Genomic DNA, 22,378 nt, shown 5'->3' with positions numbered 1-22,378 from the left:
TATAGACTTTTGTCTCCCTTGTGACCGCCAGCCTTAGAAGACTTAAGGACCAAACTTGCTTAATTCACATATAAGGCCGAAGAAAAAGATATTCAAGAAAATCGTACAAATGAAAACACAAATGGAAGTTCAAACTTCAACAGTTTGCGAACAACAGCTTTAATGTTTCACTTTTGCAAACTATAATTGTTGGGTCTTTTGGTGTGACTTTGAGTGCACCAATGGTGCATGATGAGGTTGATGGTGTGTGGATATGTGTATGTGTGTATGATGATGTGGGAGTCATTATGGGGTTTAGATGAGGTGCTCGACCAAATTCATGGTGTGCTCGACGGAGCCTGTTGGCTTGACCAGATCAGTGAGCATTCTAATCTACTGCTCGACTGAAAACCAAGTCGCTCGACCAAGGGGTATTTCGCTCGACCGATGGAGCGAGGGTCCAGAACACACTTTGTTTTCTTGTGCGATAAGTTCTACGGGAATGTTTTAATGTGGGCCTTTGCCCAATCATTTGTGTACGGCCTCTACTATAAATAGGAGTCTCATACACTCACTCCAAAGAAAATTAAAACCCTAGCAGGCCTAGCTAAACACAAACCCATCTTCTTTTATCTTTTCCAAGTGTAACACTTCTTTATAAGAGTTCTTAAGAACTCCATTGTTACTTCACATAATCAAGCAAGCTAACCACCACCGAGGACGTAGCCCACATTGGGGTGAATCTCGTAAATCTTGTGTCTTTGATTTTACTTTGTTTCTTATTGTTTTTCATTGTTTATTATTAAAGTGTTGTTTCATTGCATTGAACACCCTTACCATTGGTCTTGGGTGATTCCTAGAGATAAATTTTTCAACAACCTTTATGTTTCGATCAGTGACAACGATATAATCAAGTCACCAGAATCCGGTGACGGATACCCAAATTACACTTTGACCATATCTTTTTACCTTTGATCTTGAACCAACTCACTTACAACTAACTCACTCCTAATGAAATCCCTCACAACTTTCCCGCCTCGCTCAACATCAACACCAACCCCCCTCACCATAACTCCCTTGAAGTAAAAACAATCACGCTTTTAGTAAGGAGGCTAGAATACCCACAATTTTTCCCAATCTACACTCTTCAACTTCCTTGCTGTTTCAACATTGAACACTACATTTTCATTATAGGCCGGAACCAGTAAATAGATTAGAATCTCACTAAACAATGTCATCAATCGATCGTTACAAATAAAAGACTACGGATGTAGTGAAGGCTTATAGTTTATATCCGCGTAAATTGTTCAATTGTTCACCATGTATGTATGTTCAGTAACTTCAACTTGCTTAATTCAAGGAAACTTAATAAGTTAGATAGAATCAAGATATGAGATCATTTATAAAATAATTCGGATATAGTGTAAAGTAATAGATCTAATGACCAAGAAACAATACTATCAATAAACATTTGGAAGAAACTACAGTAACTGAAATGTAAAACCGGAAAAATATTGTGTATTCAAATCTCACATTCACATTATAGAGCAGTTCTGTTGTGCCTCCAACATTTCCGGCGATCTGCACAAAAGAAGGAAGGGTCAGTCTGATTTCATCACAAAAGGACACTTCTATCTTCATTCTTCACTAGTAAAATAGTCTTTTTTTTTCTATATTATAAGGCAGACTGGGGGAAGGAGAGCGCTAGATAAAAATCGAACCCCAAGACCTTACTTAGGGAGGTATTTGCTCCAACCGAGATAAGCCCCGATTCTCTACTAGTAAAATAGTCTTAAAAAATCTTGCATCACTAGAACTTTTATTTTTGGCTTTGTAATATAGAGGACTTTAGAATAATAGCCCATTAAATCATGTGCATTTCATTTTTAAGTGACATTGAAAATGATATTTGCTATCACAAACCAATCAAAAACAACATCTTTGTTAAAATAAGGATACGACTGCGCACAACTGATTCTCAAAAGTCAAAACCTAGCCTAAATGGGAACCACTTATACCATTGAAGTAATGGAATAATATTGTTCGGATGAAATATTAGCTAAGTCATACCCGTCCGTTCCTAAATGAGCTTCTCACTTACTATTATGAGCAGTTTCAAAATTTTTTTCCCGTATGAAATCTTTACTATTTATATAAAAATAGTTGGTCCTCACACGTGTCCCACTAATTTTATTTTAACATTTTATTGTGTATGGTCCTCAACCACTAACTACATAATTAACCATACATACAATGTTCTTCAATATTCTTCTCCCTATTCCAAGAAAAATATTCTTTTTTCCCTAAATTTTCCAAATATTCTTCATGGGAAGATCAGGAGTATTAACTAGAACTGGAATAAATGAGCAACAAAATCTATACTTTGTACCAAAATAATGTTGTTGCTCGAATATCATCACCGAAAATTAATCTCGTCAATAATAATATCCAGGTACCCAGCCACCAGAGCAGAATACTGGAGCATAAGAAACAAATTGCAAGCAGAAGATATGGCCTTTACAAGCAAAACAATTACGGTCTATAATATGAGTAAACCAAACACAAACACTGATAAGATAGAGATCAAAAGAAGTAAAAAAGCGACTTACAGTTGGCCAAGATTTGACATATCGAAGTCTGGAGCAAGTTCCCGAACAATATCATTTGGCGGTTGGCCACATTCTTGCATTTTCTGCATTAAGTCTACAATTTTGGTGAAGTTACCCGGGTCACTATCATAAACTCCATTAAGTTCCCGTATAAGCTCATACTGATGAGAGTAACGCTTATAATCTTCTTCGCTCAAAGAAGGTTTATGATCCTCCAACCATTTTGGATATTTTTCTCCAATTTCTTTCATGGGTTCATGGAGGATATCTTTGGACAAGAGCTGCTGCATCATTGTCTCCACAATGGACTCCATATCCTACAAAAAAAAGAAAATATCACAATAAGGAGTACATGAATGCGCAATAATTAGAAATCCACTAATAACATAGACAATTTTCAAAACCAATGGGTCGATCGCGGGACCGGGACTCTGGGAGTATAAAACATTCTTTTTTTAACAGGAATGTTCAAGAAGACATCTTTTGATTCAATATGATGAAAAGACGATTTCGTGCAAACTGTACGAAAATGGTGTCAAACAACCTGGTGTGTTCAGAATACAAAAGAATATACACAGAAAACAGAAATTCTGCAGATATGGAGAGCAGAGTCTCTAGATTAAGTTAACATACTCATTTGTTACCAATTTATTGAGTAGATGAAAATTAGACATACTCGACAAACCAAACATCGCTAATTCAAAAATCAATTACCCCGACACAACTAAGTGGGCAAGAATGAGATCAATAACAAAGCTAACTAACGAAGCAGAAAAATATATATTCAGGCAACTCCAATTACAAAATATTCAATATGGCAACTAGACGTGAACAAAAACTTGCTGATAGAACACGATTTTTAAACTCAAAACATACGAATGAACATATTTTTTGAACATATGTTAGTATGCAGCCATGGTGTCACAAATTAGACATGCATTGCACAAATTAGTGAAAAGCATTATAATCTTTGATCAAGTACAAGGAGCGAAAAATTAACCCATACAACCCCTTACTAGTTACCACCACAGCAAGCAGAAATCTGGAATATATCCACTAAACATCCATCCAATGGCGGTCCCCAAAATCACAATTAGTGTACACTTATCCCAGATTAATTCCACTACTTAACCCATTACTCCAATAGTATGGCCTAACTTAAATTATACGTCATAGCTCAAATAATAATAATATAATCAGCCCAACTAAACTAAATGCTCAACTCAAACAAATAAAGTAGCTAATCCCCAAGAGAAAAACACTAGGTAAAAAAGATTAGGATCATCATTACAATAAATTAACAAAGTAGAAATAAATTTCTCAGTTATAGTTATTTTATGTACAACTATACTGTATTTAGACTAGCTTTAATTCCAACTCCAAAAGACCCACTTACATCATACAATAAAGCCCAAAATAATCATGTATCGATTGATACATGTCAAAGCCATTTAAGAAAATTTCTTGATCGAAATGCATCGCACGATCAACTTCCCATCAATACTAAAAATAAAGTAGCTAATTATGTAAGATCATATTCATATATCTTCATCATTCATCTGCTATAAAATTGTTGGGTATTTAATACACATTGGGCCAACTCACAATTTCCACTACAACACCCTCACCGACTTCATCAAGCATAATCGTCATTATCTAATATCATCACCCACAACTTCATCATCTAATATCATCATCTTCATCACGTGGCTTAGATAACGTCAAAAATTTAAATTTTCAACATGAGCCATCCACTCGCAAGTCACACATACACAACCAATACAAAGAAGCCTCCTACTGATTCACCGTCCTCATTACATGTGCATCACCATCATCATCAAAGGTAAATGTACCCACTAAGATGGTAGTATGAGAATTGAATTAACAAATTTAATCAACAAGACGACTATATGAGACTAACAATATCACATTTGATTATGTTCTTGACCCATAATTTATGAATAATGAGTAATAACTAACATCTATATGCAATTGTGTGATTCTCAATACCCTGGACTTATATTATCATCATTTACAATCAATAGAGTTCACTATTTTTAGTAGTTTAGTGAATTAAATTAATCTAAGTTTCCTCATGTTCAACACGCAACATAAAATAAAATCTGACATCAAAATACTAAAACTACAACTCTTATATGCTACTGTAACTACTTAAATAGCTCTCGTGGTGCGCATAAATCCATCAACAATAAAATACTCATTAATTGTAATGTTCAATTTGTTTCTTATTTGTTGAAAATTTTCCGAAAAATGTAATTTCATGTATACCAACATTGACATTTTACCAAAAAATGCAAGCAACAAACAACATTGTCCTTTCTACAACAAAACTAAAAAGAAAAACACAAATGAAACAGCTTAGAATATGTGCCAAGGATATAACAAAAGCATTAAAGAAGAATACTAAAAACCTGAGACCCAGCAAGCTCCTCAAACTGCTTAACCCATTCCTCCATCATTGCATCCTTAGGCAAATCATCACCCACTTTCGGAGCCCCAGATATTGACTCCAAATTCTTAACTACCTCCCTTGTTTGGTGTCTAAGCTTATCTAAAGTCTCAGAAACATGAGAATCTTTAACATTAGAATTAGGAACTTTTTGTTTACCCTTTTTTTTGGATTTCAAATCAGGTAACCCTAACCCTAAACCTTGTACATTTGTGGGCAAAATTGGGTTTTCCTCTTTTACTTCTTCTACATCTTTCCTGTTAAAACCCATATCAAGATTCAAGATTCAAGATTCAACTCAAAACTTTGAGAAATTGCACTCAATTTATTTAGGAGGTGTTTGGTTTGGAGGAAAATGTCCTCCTCATTTTCCCCTGTTGGTTTGACAAATGATAAGGGATTAAAAATGAAAATTTACAAACATTTTCATCTGAAATTGAGAGAAAATCAATTTTCCTTCACTTTTCCATCCCTAAATCCGCAATTTCTATCAAACCAACCAAAATAAAACTATTTGGAAATAACATTTTCCACCAAACCAAACACCACTTAAAATTGAAAAGGGCACAGAAAAAGAAATACCTTTGAGAAGATGTGACATTAAGGTTCTGAAAATCATCCAAAGCACCTGAAAAAGACAGAGAATTATCAATTAATATTCAGTTAAAAGTGGAATTAAATTCAATAAAGAAGAGAAAACTAAAAATAAGGAAAAGTTTACTTACTGTCTAAAAGTTGATCCAAATCATCAGTGTTTGAAGCCATGAAAATTCACTAAGGATTATCTTAATCGGTAAACACTAGCCCAGAATTTAGTCAAATTCTGGAATTTATTTCAAGGTTGGATGAGTTGAAAGAGTAACAACCGTCAACCGACTAAGGTTAAGTTCGATTTTTCTCGAGCTTCTAAATTAAAAAAAATACTCATTTTTATTTGAGAAAATCTTAATTAATCAGGAACATATAAAAATAAAATTAATAAAATAATTAAATAAAAAAATAAAAGTATAGAAATGATGGACCTATGAGATAGTTCAATATTTCAGTGATTTACGATTGACATAAATCATGGTTATCCAGTGAAACTCCTTCAATTCAAAGCAAATGTGTTATCTTTTTAGATCGGTTCATATTAAATCATTTCATTTTTAATTTAACTATGATTTTTGATATATATAGACACTTTTGTTATGGCATCTTAATTTGTACATGTAGACATCTATTTGTGGTGATTCCACCCTCAGACCTCAATCTACACATATGGAAGTCTTTTTATTGTGGTCTCCTCCTAATTTATAGATGTAGAAGATTTTTTATTGAAATCTCCTTTTTATTATATGATTTTTGTGTAAATTTTAAACGATACATTTACTCTAAATTTGAATGAATATAATGACATTTGTATTTTTCCACCATGTGATTGATAAATCATTCTTTGGCATTTATTGTTTACAGCTTTTGTAGTTGTGACTTTTCATGAATATTCTCATTGATATTATTGTTGTAATGTATAGTATTAGTAGTATACCTCTGCCTGGCCTCTAGGTCTACAATAGATAGGTGTTAGCTTGTGATTGTAAATTTGTAATTGTAACCAGAAGAATAATTCCATATAAAACAAATAATATGAAGAATACCCAAGATTATATATGGTGATTTTGAATAACAATGACAATGATATAAACTTGGCCATCATTGTTTACATTAAAAAAATTTAATTTTATTTAAGTTTTAGATATAGAGTAGGTTGAGAATGAAAATTAAATTTAAATTTATTTTGAAGAAATCGCTATATATTCCAACTGAAATAAAATTTAAATTTGAAATCAAATCTTGAATTTTCTAGTTTGATATATAAATGTTTCTAATCTAATTAAATATATTTAGTATTTTCTAATTAGAATTAGAAAATGTCAGCTCCATGATATTATATCTAATTGCTACATTGACCTATATAGTAGTAGAAATTTAATAACGCTTATCTAGAAATTATAATATAGTAGATTAAATTGAGTATGGTAGATTAAAATAAGAGTATTTTAAAATAAAAGAGAACATAGAGATTAAATTGATGTAAATCAAATCATATTTAAAAGTAGAAACGGATTAATTTATTGAGATAAAAGTAAAATAAAAAAATAGGACAATAAAAGTAAACCAGAGGAATATGTTGTAGTTCAACTTAGTTAAACTCTTGTGATGAAAGTTGCAACAAACAGACACTTAAAGCACATAATTCATTTGTCCATCTGAAATTGTTATAATAGTACAAATTAAAGTGAATTTTTGTAGAAAAAATTCAAAGACAGAAAGAGTAAATAACAAAATATAGCATGTCAAAGTAAAAGTCCCTTTTGTGTGATTCATAAACATCAACCAACACAAGAAACACCCCAATTTCCTCACCTCATCATAATAGTCTAACCCATCCTAAGTTCTTTATCAGCTCTATTTTTACTTACCAAATAATTAGCATCTAATTATACTCTTTCTACAAAATAGAGAAATCTAACAAAATTTGGGTTATAATTTTAATATTTATGGTATTACATCAATTTAAAGAAAAATTACTAAATGGAAGATGAAAATGGGCTATTTTTAAAATGACTTAGATCAATTCTTCTCCCCGTGCCGGTAAGAGATTGTCTTTACCCCAAATTCCAAAATAAGAAAAAGTTTGAAGATTATTTCTCCAAGATTGTTAGGGTTGTACACTTGTGCTTGATAACACTTGGTAATGAATGGCCAATCACTGATGTGCTTTTCCATAAAAGAATGCCTTTCACGTTGAAGTTTTCAGCAACAATAACCAGAAATTTTTTTTTATGCTATTTGCATTTTTACTTATCTCAACACCTATGCCTTAAGGACTATTCCTAACCTTCAGCAAACCTCCATTTCATAGACTATTACAACAGGGATAAACACAAATTTAATTGAAAACTTCCTATTTTACAAGGTACGCACCTCTAAGCCGCCATGGGCTGGGGGATCTACTTTACTTGAACACGACATGAAGATGAATTTACTTCACATAAAGTCCAGAACTTTACAAGTGTTCCAGTTGGTCCCAACTGAAGGTTTTTCCATATCATATGGTTATGTTGGCTTTCCTTCTGGCCCTGTCTTCTCAGGTGGGGCAGATGTGTTCATAGTAGGAGGTGCAGACGTCGCAACAGGCCTTGAGATGAAAGGCCTTTGAGCACCCATGCTCAATGGTGGCCTCATCATTGAATTTACAAAGCCTGGAGGCATCTTGTTCATTGGGTATGATGATGGCAACATCCTAGATGGAGGTAGTGTTCCAAGTCGGCTTGCAATGATTTGAGCCCGTTCACTAAAGAGCTTTTGCCTTGATCGTTCCAGATGCTCTCTAACCCGCATAATAGCACTCTCCATTTCTGTGAAATAACTTAACTTGATCTCCAACTTTCGCATCTGCAAACACAGGAAAATCAATAAAGATCCTTCGTGCAATATGATAACCTAATGTCCAATGACAGATGACCAACCCCCTTTCAGACAAAAGAATCGCTTAATTTCTAACATGAAAGAGCTACATGAACAAGAGGCAATCACTTGTTCATTCAAATTTGAAAGAGAGAATTATCCCTCTCCCCTCATTCTTGTCGTTGGGGAGGAAGGTTGTGAATGTAACTTACCTGCTTCTCGATCATTACAATGGCGAGCTGCCTGATTTCGCCTTCTTCTTGGTTAGCCAGAAGCTTGGCCTTCACAGCGGCAGCAGAGAGTGTAGCCAAAGCTGCGCGCTTTAGCTTAGCTACATTGTCTTCCTCCTTTGTCCGTATTTTTTTCATAGATTTTGTATCCTCAGATTTATCAACTTCCATTTTATCTTCTCCTGAAAAGAAATATCCACCTTGTATTGTCAAGCAACCAACATGAATAAAGGGCAAACGAAGCAAAATGCTTTACAAGTTAAATACTGCATCTACCAGAGACAAAAACTCACAAATCACAAAGCTCTCTTATGCAGAACAGAATTCAGTTGGGACAGAGGAATGGAAATGTGAAACTTAACCTAGAGATTGGGTATGGATACATTATGTATACAAAATAGCTTTAATAACAAAAGAAAATGAAATTGTTCTTTATGCTTTAAATTAATTTTTTTAGGCAACCTTTTTAAAGGTTTCTAGGCTTTTTTTTTTTTTTTTAAGGAAAAATTATCATGAATAATACAACTTTTTGTGAATTTCCCTCCAATAATACCAACTATTGATTAACCATGAATAATACCAACTTATAGGGGAGTTTTCCTAGAAAATCCCTAACATGTTAAAAATCAAACTATAGGTGATTATAAGACAAAAAATTGATAAATTAGTTAATAAACTAAAGTTGGTACTATTCTAGGAAAATACCCTCCTAAGTTGGTATTATTCTTGGTTAATTAATAGTTGGAATTATTGAAGGAATATTAACAAAAGATTGTATTATTCACGATAATTTTTCTTTTTTTTTTAATTTCCTCCTTTTCTTGTCTTTAATTTGTAAGCGAATGACAGAAACTTTAAACTACATCGAAGGACGGTCTGCTAAACTAAAACGACAACTAGTGCGATTTGGGTTGTGTTTCAAAGGCAGTCTAAGATAATGTTCTGGGGTCATGGAATGGAGCTATGACCCACATTCCAGGTTTCTATGCTCATAGTCTCATTCACTATGCCGCCCTCTTTTTAGTCAGGAATATGGAGTTAAATGCAAGAATTGATACCATTAACCTAACGCTCACCTGCATCTGCCACAAATGCATCCATGGGAACTGCAGCTGGCACATCTCGTTGCCCAGTTTTGTCAGAAACAACAGAACTGAGCACCATATCTTTATCTTTCTGGGAATCCGTGCACTGCACACTTTCTGTTGTAGTTTTTAAGTTCTCTGGTTCACATACTGAAGGAGGTCTAACTTCAGTTGCAGAAGAAACTTGCTCCTTCGTAGTATCCAATTGCTCATTCTGCACGTCACTACTCTTTAGCTCATCAACTAGCTTTGTGTCAGCGTGCTCAACCTTACTAACAGCATCAGGCTTTTCTGCTACTTCTGATTTCTCTTCATCAGACTTCTCTGTTACTTGAGACTTCTCTTCAGATTTTTCTGTGACTTGGGGTGTCTCTTTATCAGGTTTTCCCTTGAGTTGGGTTTCTATATCAGTCTTTTCTGAGACCTTAGGGATTTTTTCATCTGGTTTTTCTGTGATTTGCGTTGACTCTTTGTCTGGCTTTTCTGTGACTTGTAATAATGTCTCTTCAACAGGCTTCTCTGGTAATCTAGAATTGTCTGCACATGCATCCAGCTCTCTAGGAGGCAATGTTGGATCATTGATTGATTTAGAAGCTTTCTTCTTATCAATTTGGCTCTCTGTTGAATGCTTTTCAACAGATAACGGGTTGTCCTTGGCCTCATTTCGGATGCTTGTTTTGTCATTTTTCAAATTCTCTTTCGCCATCTCCGAAGCATTCTGGTCAATATTTTCAGTAGTCATACTGCAAAAGAGCTCATTTCTCAACTAAGTATGTACACTAACAAATATAAAATTTCCAAATAGTAGCAGCACACCATGCACACACCTTTCTGAGGCAATAAGTTCTTTCTCAACATCTGGTGGATCCTCCAGAACAAAGCAGTGCCTTTCAGCTAGTTGCAACCCTGGAGAACTATGGGACATCGTCTTCAGTGAATCATGTGCCGATGCAGTAGCAAGACCCGGCTCAACCAATTGAGATAGGAAAGCAGCCTGAGAAATAAATTTTTAAATAAAATAAGGGTTACAATAAGAAATAATTAGAAAATGAAAAAAGGATCTCTTAATGAGTTACAGTCTATCACTTATAGAACGTTGTCAAAACAAGGATTAATACCAAATTCTTGTGCCCCTTTTTTCAATGTTAATGAATGGTATCATCCATAAAATTCTAGATACCCAAAATGTTCTAGTTATCCGATATCCATCTCCATTTTTCACTTATAGGAAGGAAGTCATATTCTTCAAGCTGTATGCATCCATGCATACAATCAAAACATGCTTGGATGTAAATTCAGATGTAAAGGACATTTAATCTGCTTAAACTTTCTGGACGAAAAAACTAAAAACAATCATGTAGTATGTCTTGCTTACCAAAGTCATTACAGAATTCCCTGCTTCAGCAAACGAAAGTTTGTCCTCTGGAGTAAGTGGGCAGCCAGCAATATGAAATGCCTCCTTGAGTGCCTTGATGACTATGTCATCACCTTTATCATGAACCACATTTCCATCCGGAGCTTCCTCAAAATTTAAAGTTTCAGCTTCCACTGAGACAGCTTGGGCTGCATTAGCATCAGTTTTCATCTCCAACTCTGGCTTGTCTTTGTTAATTTTGCCTGCTGATGGTTCAGAGTCATCATTACCACTTACACCCTCTGCTGCTCCGGAATTATCTTTACTTGCTTTCCCTTCTGAGGGTTCTGAAATATCATTGGGAACAGGTGATTCAATGTTTGAGGTTGGTTCTCCATTCTCTTGAACACCATTTATTTTATCATCATAATCTAGAAAACTATCCTCAATTGGCATTTGAAGAAAATGCAATATACATTGAGCTTTAGTTTTTGTGGCAACGTGCTCTGCTATTTCATTCCAGTTCTCTTTAAAAAGTTCCAATGCTTCTAGGAGGAGGAGAGTCTCCTGGTCAGTCCATTTCCCACCTGTTGTACCAGAAGCCTCAGCAGGCTCCATGAGAATGAAATCTGAGGGGCACATGCCCGATCCAAATTTCCCATTGTTATAGCACTCAGTACACAAATCAAAATCTGCCTGTGGGAAGGAACATCATCAGCCATTTGCATTCATAAGAATGAAGAAAAAAGCCATTATTCCAGCAAAATATTAACAGTGCAAAGGCAGAGTAAAAAAAAAGTTCTAAAAGTCCTTGATATTTTCAGTTCTTGAGTCCTTGACACTTATGCTAAAAGGTACATTTTTTGAACCAATCTCTTCCAAAAAAAAAGATATTATATTAACTTTGTAAAAAGGAGCAATAAATGGATAATGCTAAAGAAAAAGAACCTTCTCAAAGGTGCTAATTAAACTTGAAATTTGATTTTGTCTTGTAATTCATTGTATAAGTGCGGGTTAGAGTACAAAGTAATTCATGTGATTGTTGAGGTGAATTTGATAAATTTTCTAGTGAGACTGTACAAATTTATTATTTTAAGTGATGGCGATTTTGTGAGCTTTTATTGAAATCATTAACAAATTGTAAGTTCCACTTGTTAATGGCTTCATTTAAGTAAGAAAAATCCAGATTATGTGATGCTTAATTTAAAATAGAGATAAAAACAAAGGAGCTCCTTCCATGTTCTTGTTTCAAATACCTTTGGAGCAATTTCACAAAAATGGAGATATTAATCAAGATAAGTATAAGATTTAGTACGAGTGGTTCAAATGGCAAGCTGCAACCAAAAAATTATGCAAACAAGGTGATACTTCCTTTAAACTAGCGTTAAAAACAAAGGAGCTCCTTCCATGTTCTTGTTTCAAATACCTTACATCAAATTTCATGAGAATGGAGATAGTAATCAAGATGTGAAGTATAAGATTCAGTACCGGCAACTTAAATGGTGAGATGCAACTGAAATATTTATGCAAACAAGGTATGCAACTAAGATTAAAGAGAAACTTCTACCAATAATAATATACAGTTCATAGCATTGTGCTTTTAGAAGAAATTATTGTTGGAAGAAAAGATAGTTGAGATATGTATGTTAAGAATAAAGATTGATGAGTGGACATACCTAAAAGATCGAATTTGAAATGAAAACATAAAAATGGGTCTTGACATCGCATGCATGTACAACAATAACAATGCCAAAGTCTTAATCACTATAATTCCAAATGATTGGGGTCGACTAAATGAACCAATATATCATTTCCAATAGTCGGCCATATGAATTCTTCTCCATTTATTCTGATTTTCTAACATCTCAATTCATAAGTCTAGACCTTTCATATCTTTATCCACTACTAGTATCCAAGTCATCTTCGGTCTTCCTTCCCTCTTTTTGAGTCTCCAGGGCTCCAACAATCTATTTTCCTTACTAGTTGGCTAATGTCTCGTTTTTGCACAAGCCTAAATCATCTTGAATTATTTTCTTTCATCTTTTCCTTAATATTAGCAACTCCTAAACCCTTTCTTATATCTTCGTTTCGAATTTTAACCCTCAGGGTGTGCCCACTCATCCATCGAAACAATTGCAATTCCGCTACTCTTATCTTTCTATCATGATCCTTTCTAAAAGTCCAACATTTTACTACATAGTAGATTTGGTCTAATGAACGTTCAATAAAACTTTCCCTTTAACTTTAAGGGTGCACCACGATCACATAATATTCCAGACGCACCTCTCAATTTTTTCCACCCATACTTCACTCAATATTACGGATCACATTATGTTAGATGTCCCTAATACTCTGAAATATGAATCCAAGGTATTTAAAGCTATCCACTTGAAGTGATATCTTTCTCTTCTGGCTTTATAGTGACTCTCATTAATGCGTTTGTGCTTAAATTACACTCTATGTAGTCACTTCTGCTTCAACTTAATTTGAAACTTCGTGACTCCAACTCTTATCTCCATCATTCTAACTTAGCCTTTACTCCCTACCTAACCTCATCTATCAAAACAATATCATCAGCAAACAACACTCACCAAGGTATGTCTCTTTTTATTGATCGAGTTATCTCATCTAGGACCGCTGCGAAAAGAAAAGCGCTTGAGGCTGAGGCTTGATGGATGCTAAGTGTAATTGGAAAATCCTTCGTCGCCCCTCCATATGTCCTAACAATCATCTTTACTTCTCAATACATATCTTACACTAATAACCATAATAATGTATTTCTCGAAAATGTGTTTCTTTGTCATTGCCCATCGAATTACTTCTCTTGGAACCTTTAGTTTTTTTTTCAAGCGAATAAAAATCATGTGCAAGTCTCTTTTTCTAGCCCTATAGTACTCCATTATTTGTCTCATAAGATGAATTACTTCCATTGTAGATCTGTCTTGCATAAATCCAAATTGGTTTTCTGATATGGAGGAACATCTCTTATGTATAACTCTTTCCAATAACTTCATAGTATGGCTCATGAGTTTTATCCCTCGATAGTTAGAGCAATCTTGGTGAGGGGGACTAAAACTCGGATGACTGAACTAGAAATTTGAGAGGGGGGGGGATTCTTGAGCACAAAATTTCCTTCCCTTTCCTTCCTAATTCCCTACACTTTGACTGTATATGTAAGTGACCATTTCAAATGTCGCACTTTTTTTCCTTTTCCCTCTAAAAATTCTAGCTTCAGCCTTCAAGCACATAGTTACTTAGTCTCTCACTACACAATAGAAGTTTATGTTTGATGACCCTCCCTCTTTTCCACCTCAGACTTCTATTGTTTGTGGGGTTTCCAAAATGTTAAGTATAGACCCCAAAAGCAACACTGCCAATGGCCAAATTGTGGTCGTGATGGCATAAGAGAAAGGTGACCAACATAGAAGATGGTTGCAATGTTGGCTGGTGGCTGGTGTCTAGTATTGATTACAACATACCAGTAATGGGATAATAGTGTAGGGATGCTATAGAAGACCACCGAATTGAAGTAGTGAGAGAGTTAAGAGGGCGGAACTAATGGCTGAGATGGCGTACGAAGTTTGAAACTCGTCAAAAGGCCATTGGCAAGTCAGAGCAGCAGTGTTGTGGGAGGTGATATGAAAGCAATGCGAGTGCAATGCAGTTGTGCATTAAGGTGTAATTTGAACTTTTGAACTGAGTTTTTGTAATAGGTTAGCAAAAGAGATTAAAATCTCTATGCAAGGGAAGAAAATAAATTTAAAACCAGTTTGGGTGATTCCCAAATTTATAAAACTAAGGTTTTTCTGATTAAAGGACAAAAATCAACATATACAAACCAAAGTACAGGACATGTGCTCTCTTTTGTATCCAAATATCTGGACTGCAGTAAACCAAAGGTGTTAAACAAACTCTTTACAAAACACCTTCTAAGGAATACTTCATCCAAAACTAGAAAATTAATGAAGTGCTAGGGAATTCATTAAATTAAGATTACATGAATTCAAGATATGTCGACTGCCCTACTCCTAGTTGTCATAACGTAATCACACCCCAGACCACCAAAGTCCAAACATAAACACATGTGATCAAATAACAAACTTCTAGCTGATACAGAATTATTCTACGGAACCGATCCACTAGTGAAATCCTAAAAGTTACTAGTAAAGATCGCAATTTATGATTATTTTAATCCATATTAATCATACATAAGCTATAACAAGCAAATTCCTACAAGCATACATCACAATTCACAGCAGTTACAAAGGATGATGTGGACTCGGAACAAGCAAAAGACCCTAGTCCCTACATCCATCCAAGCCTCACTCACGAGGAAATCCATTGGCCAAGTTATTACTCATTATTATAAGTAAAATAATCAAAGAAACACAATAAATCAAAACTCAACTTCAAAAGAATAATTCAGCAAAAAAAATATTTACGACAGTAAAAACTAAAGTTCATGAAAGAAAATAACTAAATAAAGAAACTTCACCTGCTTCTGGCAATGGTAGCGCTTGCGAGAACAGTCAGCAGAACAGGAATTGCAATGATATTCAACTGCCGGTCCCTCTTGTTTTACCAACTCTTCAGCAATAGATTCAGGAAAAAGACCAGAAGGAACTGTTGCTGTCGACATTTTGGCTCTTGGAACTAATTGTAGAGAGGATTGCTCATTTTCAAACCGATACAACTTTTCGAGTAATGAATCTGTATTTTCTGCCATCTCAGCATCTGTATTTGGATCAGCATTGTCTTTAGCAGGGTCACTCTGAGGAAGAGGATGATAGTTAATCAAACCCCAGTGATCTAGAAACTCCATAATTTCTTGTCTTGCATCTGGATCCCCAACAGACAGCTCTGACAGATCTTTTAATTCAATGTTTGTGCTTGGATTGGCATGAAACTTCTTCATAATCCAATTCCGTATCTCCTTGTAGATTTCAGGAGTCCGATTCTCGACCTTCCCATTGAAGAAGGAACACAGCGTCTGTTTCTCGATTGAGTGAATGTTTGTCCAGGAAAACCAACCTTAAAAGGAGGGGAAATCTCTTTAGTGAAGGGCTTTCCTAAAAAGTTCATTAGAAGCCCACCCTACTTTACTGATACAAATGTTTAAGTATAAAAATAAAAAATAAATAAAGAAATAAATAAATAATGATACTTTTTTGTACAAATCACCACCAAATGGACAGTAGTTTTAGAGCAGGATAAAAGAGGGCATCACCCCATATTTCCATCACCAAAAGTTGCAGCATCAGCAAATTCAAAATTCTTATGACTTCAGGATAGGGCAATTCTGTAATTCATCTAATTTTGTTGACTATGAGAATGCTTTTGAGATAAAAGCACGGTTCTCATACGTATTATCCAAGTTACTTAGAGTGATTAACTATTAGAAGATTAACCTAACCCCATTTTAGAAATATTATTTCCCACTTATTCATTAATATTTATAGCATATAACAGTAACACATAACAGCGCTATGTTCCAATTCTGTGCAGAGACTTCCCCAAATTATATGCTTCCAACGAATTCATTTCTTACCATAGATCTCACCCTTTTCTTATAATAATAGAATAATCATGTTTTTTCTCATGTATGTAATCCACTTCCTCACACATGCTACAAATGCTCAAATTTCCCCACTCGGAGGAAGCAACTCCACAAATGAAGAAGCAGAATTGCATCCTTCCTAGAGGAACTTGACCATAAAAAGCCACAGCTAAACAAATAACAATAAATCGCTATAGGTTGCAAGAGGCTAACAGCTTCACCACAATAAGAGAAAAGGCCTTATCACATAAACCAGAGATCAACATGAAAAACTCAATTGTTTGTTGCTCATTCACAGTAGCAAATTTTCTCAACATACGATCCAAAAATCATAAGTTTCAACAGAATCATCACAGATAGCTTAAACAAGATTAAAGACCAAATACACGAAGAAGAAGATCCATAAAGCAACTAGAAAGCCGCAACCAAGATATAATAAGTACTAGAATGCTATCGAGCATTGACAAGCATAATCCTAAAACTCAAAATTTCTTGTTCAATTAGTGACATTTCATAACATTTTCTTCAAACCCTAACTTCAACATAACCACAGGGAAAATCACAAACACAATCAAAATCCTTAAAAGTTCAAATTTTCCAATCATAAAATATAACTTTAAAACCTAAATCATAAGATTCCTATCAGCCGAACACAAAAAAAAAAAACAAAAGCTTCCGAAAAAACGCAATCAAAAATCCGTAAAGCAAGAAACAAACCAGCAACTGAAATAAGATGGATTCACTACAGACAACACAAACATAATCTTCAAAACTCAACATTACTTGTTCAATTAACGACAATTCATAACATTTTCACTTCAAACCCTAACTTCAACCAAACCACTGTAAGCATCACTAACACAAACAAAATCCGAAAACTTCACATTTCTCATTCAAAACCCAACATTATACTCTAAATCCCTAAACCATCATAAAATAACTGACAATCAAACACCAAAATAAACTAAAAGGCTTCCAGAAACACACATTTAAAAACTGAAAAGCAAGCAACAACTGACATAATGGAATTGCTATCGAAAAGAGGCAAAATCTTAAAAACTCAACATCTCTTGTTCAACTACTGACAATTCATAACATTCTACTTCAACCACTAACTTCAACATAACCACTCACTGACACAGATGAAATCCATAAAAATTTACATTTGTAGTCCAATTTCCCTACATTTTACTCCAAAACCCTAACCATCATACAAAAATCACTAATCAGTAATAAACAAACACAACAGAACAACAAATGGTTCCAAACAAATACAATTGTAAATCCGTAAATCAACTAACCAGCAGCAACAGGAACAACATGAATACTCGGATCAAGATTCCGAACCACACACTAACACAAATGAAATCCATAAAGATTTACATTTGTAATCCAAGTTTCCAACATTTTACTCCAAAACCCTAAACTAATCATCATAACAATACATCACTAATCACTAATAAGTAATAAACAAACACAACAAAACAACAAATGCTTCCAAACAAACACAGTTATAAATCCGTAAACCAACTAACCAGCAGCAACAGGAACAACATGAACACTCGCATCACGATTCCGAATCGAATCAAACTCCGCATCAATCAATGCTTGAAACTTCTTTATTTCCTCATTCACAGCACTCTCTTCTCTGTCAATAACCGCAGAATCATTCACCGTCGTCATAGAAGCCTCATTCTTAATAGCATTAAGAGCAGAAAAAATGGCGGCATTGCTATCGGACAGCTGTCGAGCTCTAGTTAAAGGACCATTATGAATTGGAGGTAAATTAGAAAAAATACTACCAGATGCGGCGGCGGCTGCTGCTGCTGCTTTTTCGCGAGCGTGTCGTTTGGGAGGCGCCGAAGAGGTGGTGGATGATGAGTTTGTTGATTTGCGCTTTTGACCTCGCCGGCGCGGAGGTGGTTCAGTGGCCGGAGAATCAGTTAATTTCATGGATGATCCGCCGGGTATTGTCGCTGCCGGCGATGGAGAACCCGCTTCTCGCCGTTTTTCCTCCATTGATGTGGATTATTCTTCTCTCCGACGGGTGAATGAGGGTTTGTTGGAGGGAGAAATGAGAATGAAATAGGACTATATGGTAATAATTTGGTAATGTTGTGAATTGTCGAGTTTGAGTGGAGTAGATGTGGAAAATAGCACCGTATGAAAGTAGGATTAAAACCCATCAGCCAAATGGAACCACTAAATCTTTAATAGTATCGTCCTAAAATTAGAAGCGTTTTTTATAATTCTCTCATTTTCCTATTTTAGTATTTTATATGTAATTATTTTCAAAATTTATGTGATGACTTTTTGTAAAATTTACGTGATTATTTTTAAGGCTATGTGATCACTTTGAAAGACCTATGAGATTATTTTTATTTTACTATATAATCACTTTTAAAACTTATGTTATCAGTTATCACTTTTAAAGTGTATGTGATCATTTTTAAGACTTATTTATTTACTTTTAAACTTATCACATTTGTGTGTAGGTTGGTCCTATTTTAGGACTGCCACATATAAGAATTCATCAAATGGAACTACATGGTTTGGTGGAAATCGAACACTAAGATCCTCGAGTGTTTGCTAAATGGTTTTTTTGTTGATTTTCTTTTTGTTGGTCAAAATGCTAAAAAAATGCGTTTGTAAAATGACTTTTTCAACTAAAAATCCATTTTTAACCTAAAATAAAAATAATCATAAAAAAAAGCTTTTTTACAAGACTTTTCACATGTTGCCCATTTTTCCTCCAATAATAGCCAACATCAATTTTCCAAACAAAAACCCTATCTAGAAAAAACTGATATTTACTACAACTGAGACATGAATCAATTTTCAATTAAAACATACTCTTAAATCTTGATTACCCTGAATTTAAATAAAAGTGAACAAGTCACCTTTTCATGACTCAGAGTCATTTATATTCAATATGAAAATATTGTTACTTTATTATTACTAATTACTTTTTTTTTATTATTATTATTATTATTATTATTATTATTGTTATTATTTATGAAGCACAAATTTGCTTGTTCACTTTGATGAGAATCTAAATTACTTGAGGAGTCATCATCACTTCAAGTTGCAATCATGATTTTCTTTTTATAGTCTTTTCTTTGGTAGCCCTCTTTATCAGATTTCTTTTTATCGAAGTATTTTTTTTCTTTTTAGCAAAAGATGTTCTCTTGAACCACATTCTAAACAAGTTAATGATCAGGATACTCATGTGTTTGTGCGTGACAATTCTTTTAAATTTCAAGATAATGGCTAGTATAGTCAACATCACTTCATTCTCTTCCTCATCATCTTTTTCATTCTTGCAAACTTCAGAATTTGAGAGTTTTCTTCACTTTTCCATTTTATGCATGCCATGTTCTTTAACGAAATAAAGGATTCCTTTTGAGAGTAAGTATATGAGTTATCAATTTACCATTTAGATCAATAAATGGTAGGGTTATGAGGTCTTGAACTTCCTTAAATTGTAGTGAACTTAAGACCTCATCTTGTTGTTCGCAGGCTTCTTAGGATCTTGAGGAGTTTCTCCTGTCATTGTCTTGTCGAGGTAATTAATACTTGATGTTCAGATCATCAATACGTAGAAACATATTGGATGAAAACTAAGTTTAAAGTTCAGCCCAACGAACCATGGGCTAAGCCACATGGGGGGCCAACAGGAGCCGACACTTGCAGCCTACTTTCGCAATCTATTCTTACGAAATTTTCTAGTTTGGCTTCTACAAGGTTTTCATTTATATATTGCTAATACTGCTTCATATTTTTCCAACCTAACTTTTATATTTTTGGCTTCGCTCTTGAAGAACACAATACTTGATGTTCGACCAGATAGACTATTTTTGGCCAAAGCACCTATAAGACGCAATTTTTTCTTGATCTTTATCCAAATATAATTAGAGATAATTAAAATTGAAATAGTGCATCATCAAGTATACTAAATTAAATGAGACATTTAATTAGAATATGAAAAAAAATTATTATTATTATCGTGTTAACTTTAGTAAACTTAAATAGAACATGAATAATTTTTGTTGCCTAGAAATGAAAACAAAAGTCATATTGATACTACTCTTTTAAGCACACTAGTTGGTGGGGCGCGTGCACGTACTCCCTCAAGTTATCCTATTTTATTTAAATTAATTAATTAAAATGAAAGTTCAAGTTATCCTATTTTATTTAAATTAATTAATTAAAATGAAAGTTAAAAAGACAAAGAGATGATTTTTGTTGATGTTCTACCTAAGGAAACATAATAGCTTGTACTAAAAATACTAAACCTATTAAGTAAATGTTGGGGACTTGGGGTGATGTATTGAAAGTTTTTTTGTTATGATTTAAAAAAAATAGTTTTTAGCATATTTCATTAAAATTCTAAAAGTATTAGTTTTATATGAAGATATATTTATTATTGTTATGATTGACAGTTAAAGCTTCAATTAATTTAGATTGATATTGTAGATAAGGAAATTGCTTAAACTAATTTAGCTCATAATGAAATTGCTAAAACTAACAAGAGTATGCTTAAAACTAATTTATTTACTTTCAAGCATCTGCAAGTTTATTTATAGATAAACAATCAAAACCCAAAGTGCTTGAGCACCAATATACGTTGTTTATTCACAAGGACTCATAACTCTAATAGTCCATAGATGATGATAAATCATAAAAATCAAGCATTAAATGGGTAAAAACATATACTTTGACGTACGTTGTATTATGCGTGTTGTCTTACTCTTGACCACTTTTACTACCAACCCAAATTCACCAAATTTCACTTACATTAATAAAAGAAAAATTCAATTAAGCACAAACACATGAAGTACAATTAAACTTGCTTACATCGACATCAAACATTTAGGACAGAAATTTCAAAACATCAAAATGATAATGAGTAAATAACCAATTGAACCTTAATTTATTAAACTCAATTAAAGGTCATAGAAATAGATAAGATGCAGAGCTCACCTCTCCCTAAGCAGCCCACAATAGTTGTTGATGGGATAATCACAGAGGCAGTAGTTGAAGTGGTTCAAACAGTAGATAACAAACAACAAGTATTCCTAGTTGATGCATTGCAACAGTAGATTGATAAATAGGTATTTTCTGTATTGATATCTCTCATTCTCCTCCAGTTTAACCCTATCTAACCTATTGAACGCAACACTCATCATATGTCTTATGTACGCCAGCAAAATGTGCACATTCACAAAGTCAGTCATGATTTCCAAAATTTTCATTGCAAGAGCCAAGAACCACCATTAAATTAAGGAATACCTTTCCCTAACTAATTCCATATCTTTCTTGTGGTTTATAAGATGGAATTATCTTAGCATTAGATTCATTCAATGCAATAATTATCTACCCCATGACCACATTATTGTTAATTATATGATTATATCCCATGCTTTTCCTATTGAAGCGGACCATATGCATAGAGCTCACAATGAACTTCATGCAAAAAGTCAATCAGGTATGCTGAGAATCGAGTATTGTAAGCAATAGCATGACTCAAAATTTTCTTAGAGTGGCGATCTGAACATGTTTAACAAGACTCGGAATAACGCAACTTCAAGTACAGAGAAATTGCAGTGCTATCTTCAAGAAGGGAATGAAAAAGCAGAGCCCG

The 22,378-nt window shown here is 34.1% G+C and overlaps 2 protein-coding genes across 3 annotated transcripts; both read right to left on the bottom strand.

Annotated features, from left to right (window-relative positions):
* Positions 1-1,355: 1,355 nt before the first annotated feature.
* Positions 1,356-6,072, bottom strand: LOC130828741 (peroxisome biogenesis protein 19-1-like). The gene is made up of 5 exons (XM_057694709.1): positions 5,784-6,072; positions 5,641-5,686; positions 5,021-5,315; positions 2,589-2,905; positions 1,356-1,560 (listed from the first exon to the last, which is right to left on the bottom strand). The coding sequence occupies exons 1-5, from the start codon at positions 5,821-5,823 to the stop codon at positions 1,515-1,517; spliced, it is 744 nt and encodes a 247-aa protein (XP_057550692.1). The 5' UTR covers positions 5,824-6,072; the 3' UTR covers positions 1,356-1,514.
* A 1,724-nt stretch (positions 6,073-7,796) lies between these two features.
* On the bottom strand, positions 7,797-18,941 carry LOC130828734 (SWI/SNF complex subunit SWI3D). Of its 2 annotated transcripts, none has more exons than XM_057694696.1 (7): positions 18,270-18,941; positions 15,673-16,208; positions 11,199-11,873; positions 10,651-10,817; positions 9,815-10,566; positions 8,721-8,920; positions 7,797-8,496 (listed from the first exon to the last, which is right to left on the bottom strand). In XM_057694696.1, the coding sequence occupies exons 1-7, from the start codon at positions 18,751-18,753 to the stop codon at positions 8,158-8,160; spliced, it is 3,153 nt and encodes a 1,050-aa protein (XP_057550679.1). In that variant the 5' UTR covers positions 18,754-18,941; the 3' UTR covers positions 7,797-8,157. The 2 variants fall into 2 exon arrangements, with proteins under 2 accessions (XP_057550679.1, XP_057550681.1); XM_057694698.1 differs by lacking the exon at positions 18,270-18,941 and adding an exon at positions 18,036-18,255.
* Positions 18,942-22,378: the final 3,437 nt, after the last annotated feature.

Source organism: Amaranthus tricolor, chromosome 1, assembly GCF_026212465.1.
Source record: "Amaranthus tricolor cultivar Red isolate AtriRed21 chromosome 1, ASM2621246v1, whole genome shotgun sequence".
In the NCBI taxonomy this organism is placed as follows: domain Eukaryota; kingdom Viridiplantae; phylum Streptophyta; class Magnoliopsida; order Caryophyllales; family Amaranthaceae; genus Amaranthus; species Amaranthus tricolor.
Note: the sequence above shows the minus strand (reverse complement) of the source record. Positions and strands in the feature narration are given on the sequence as shown.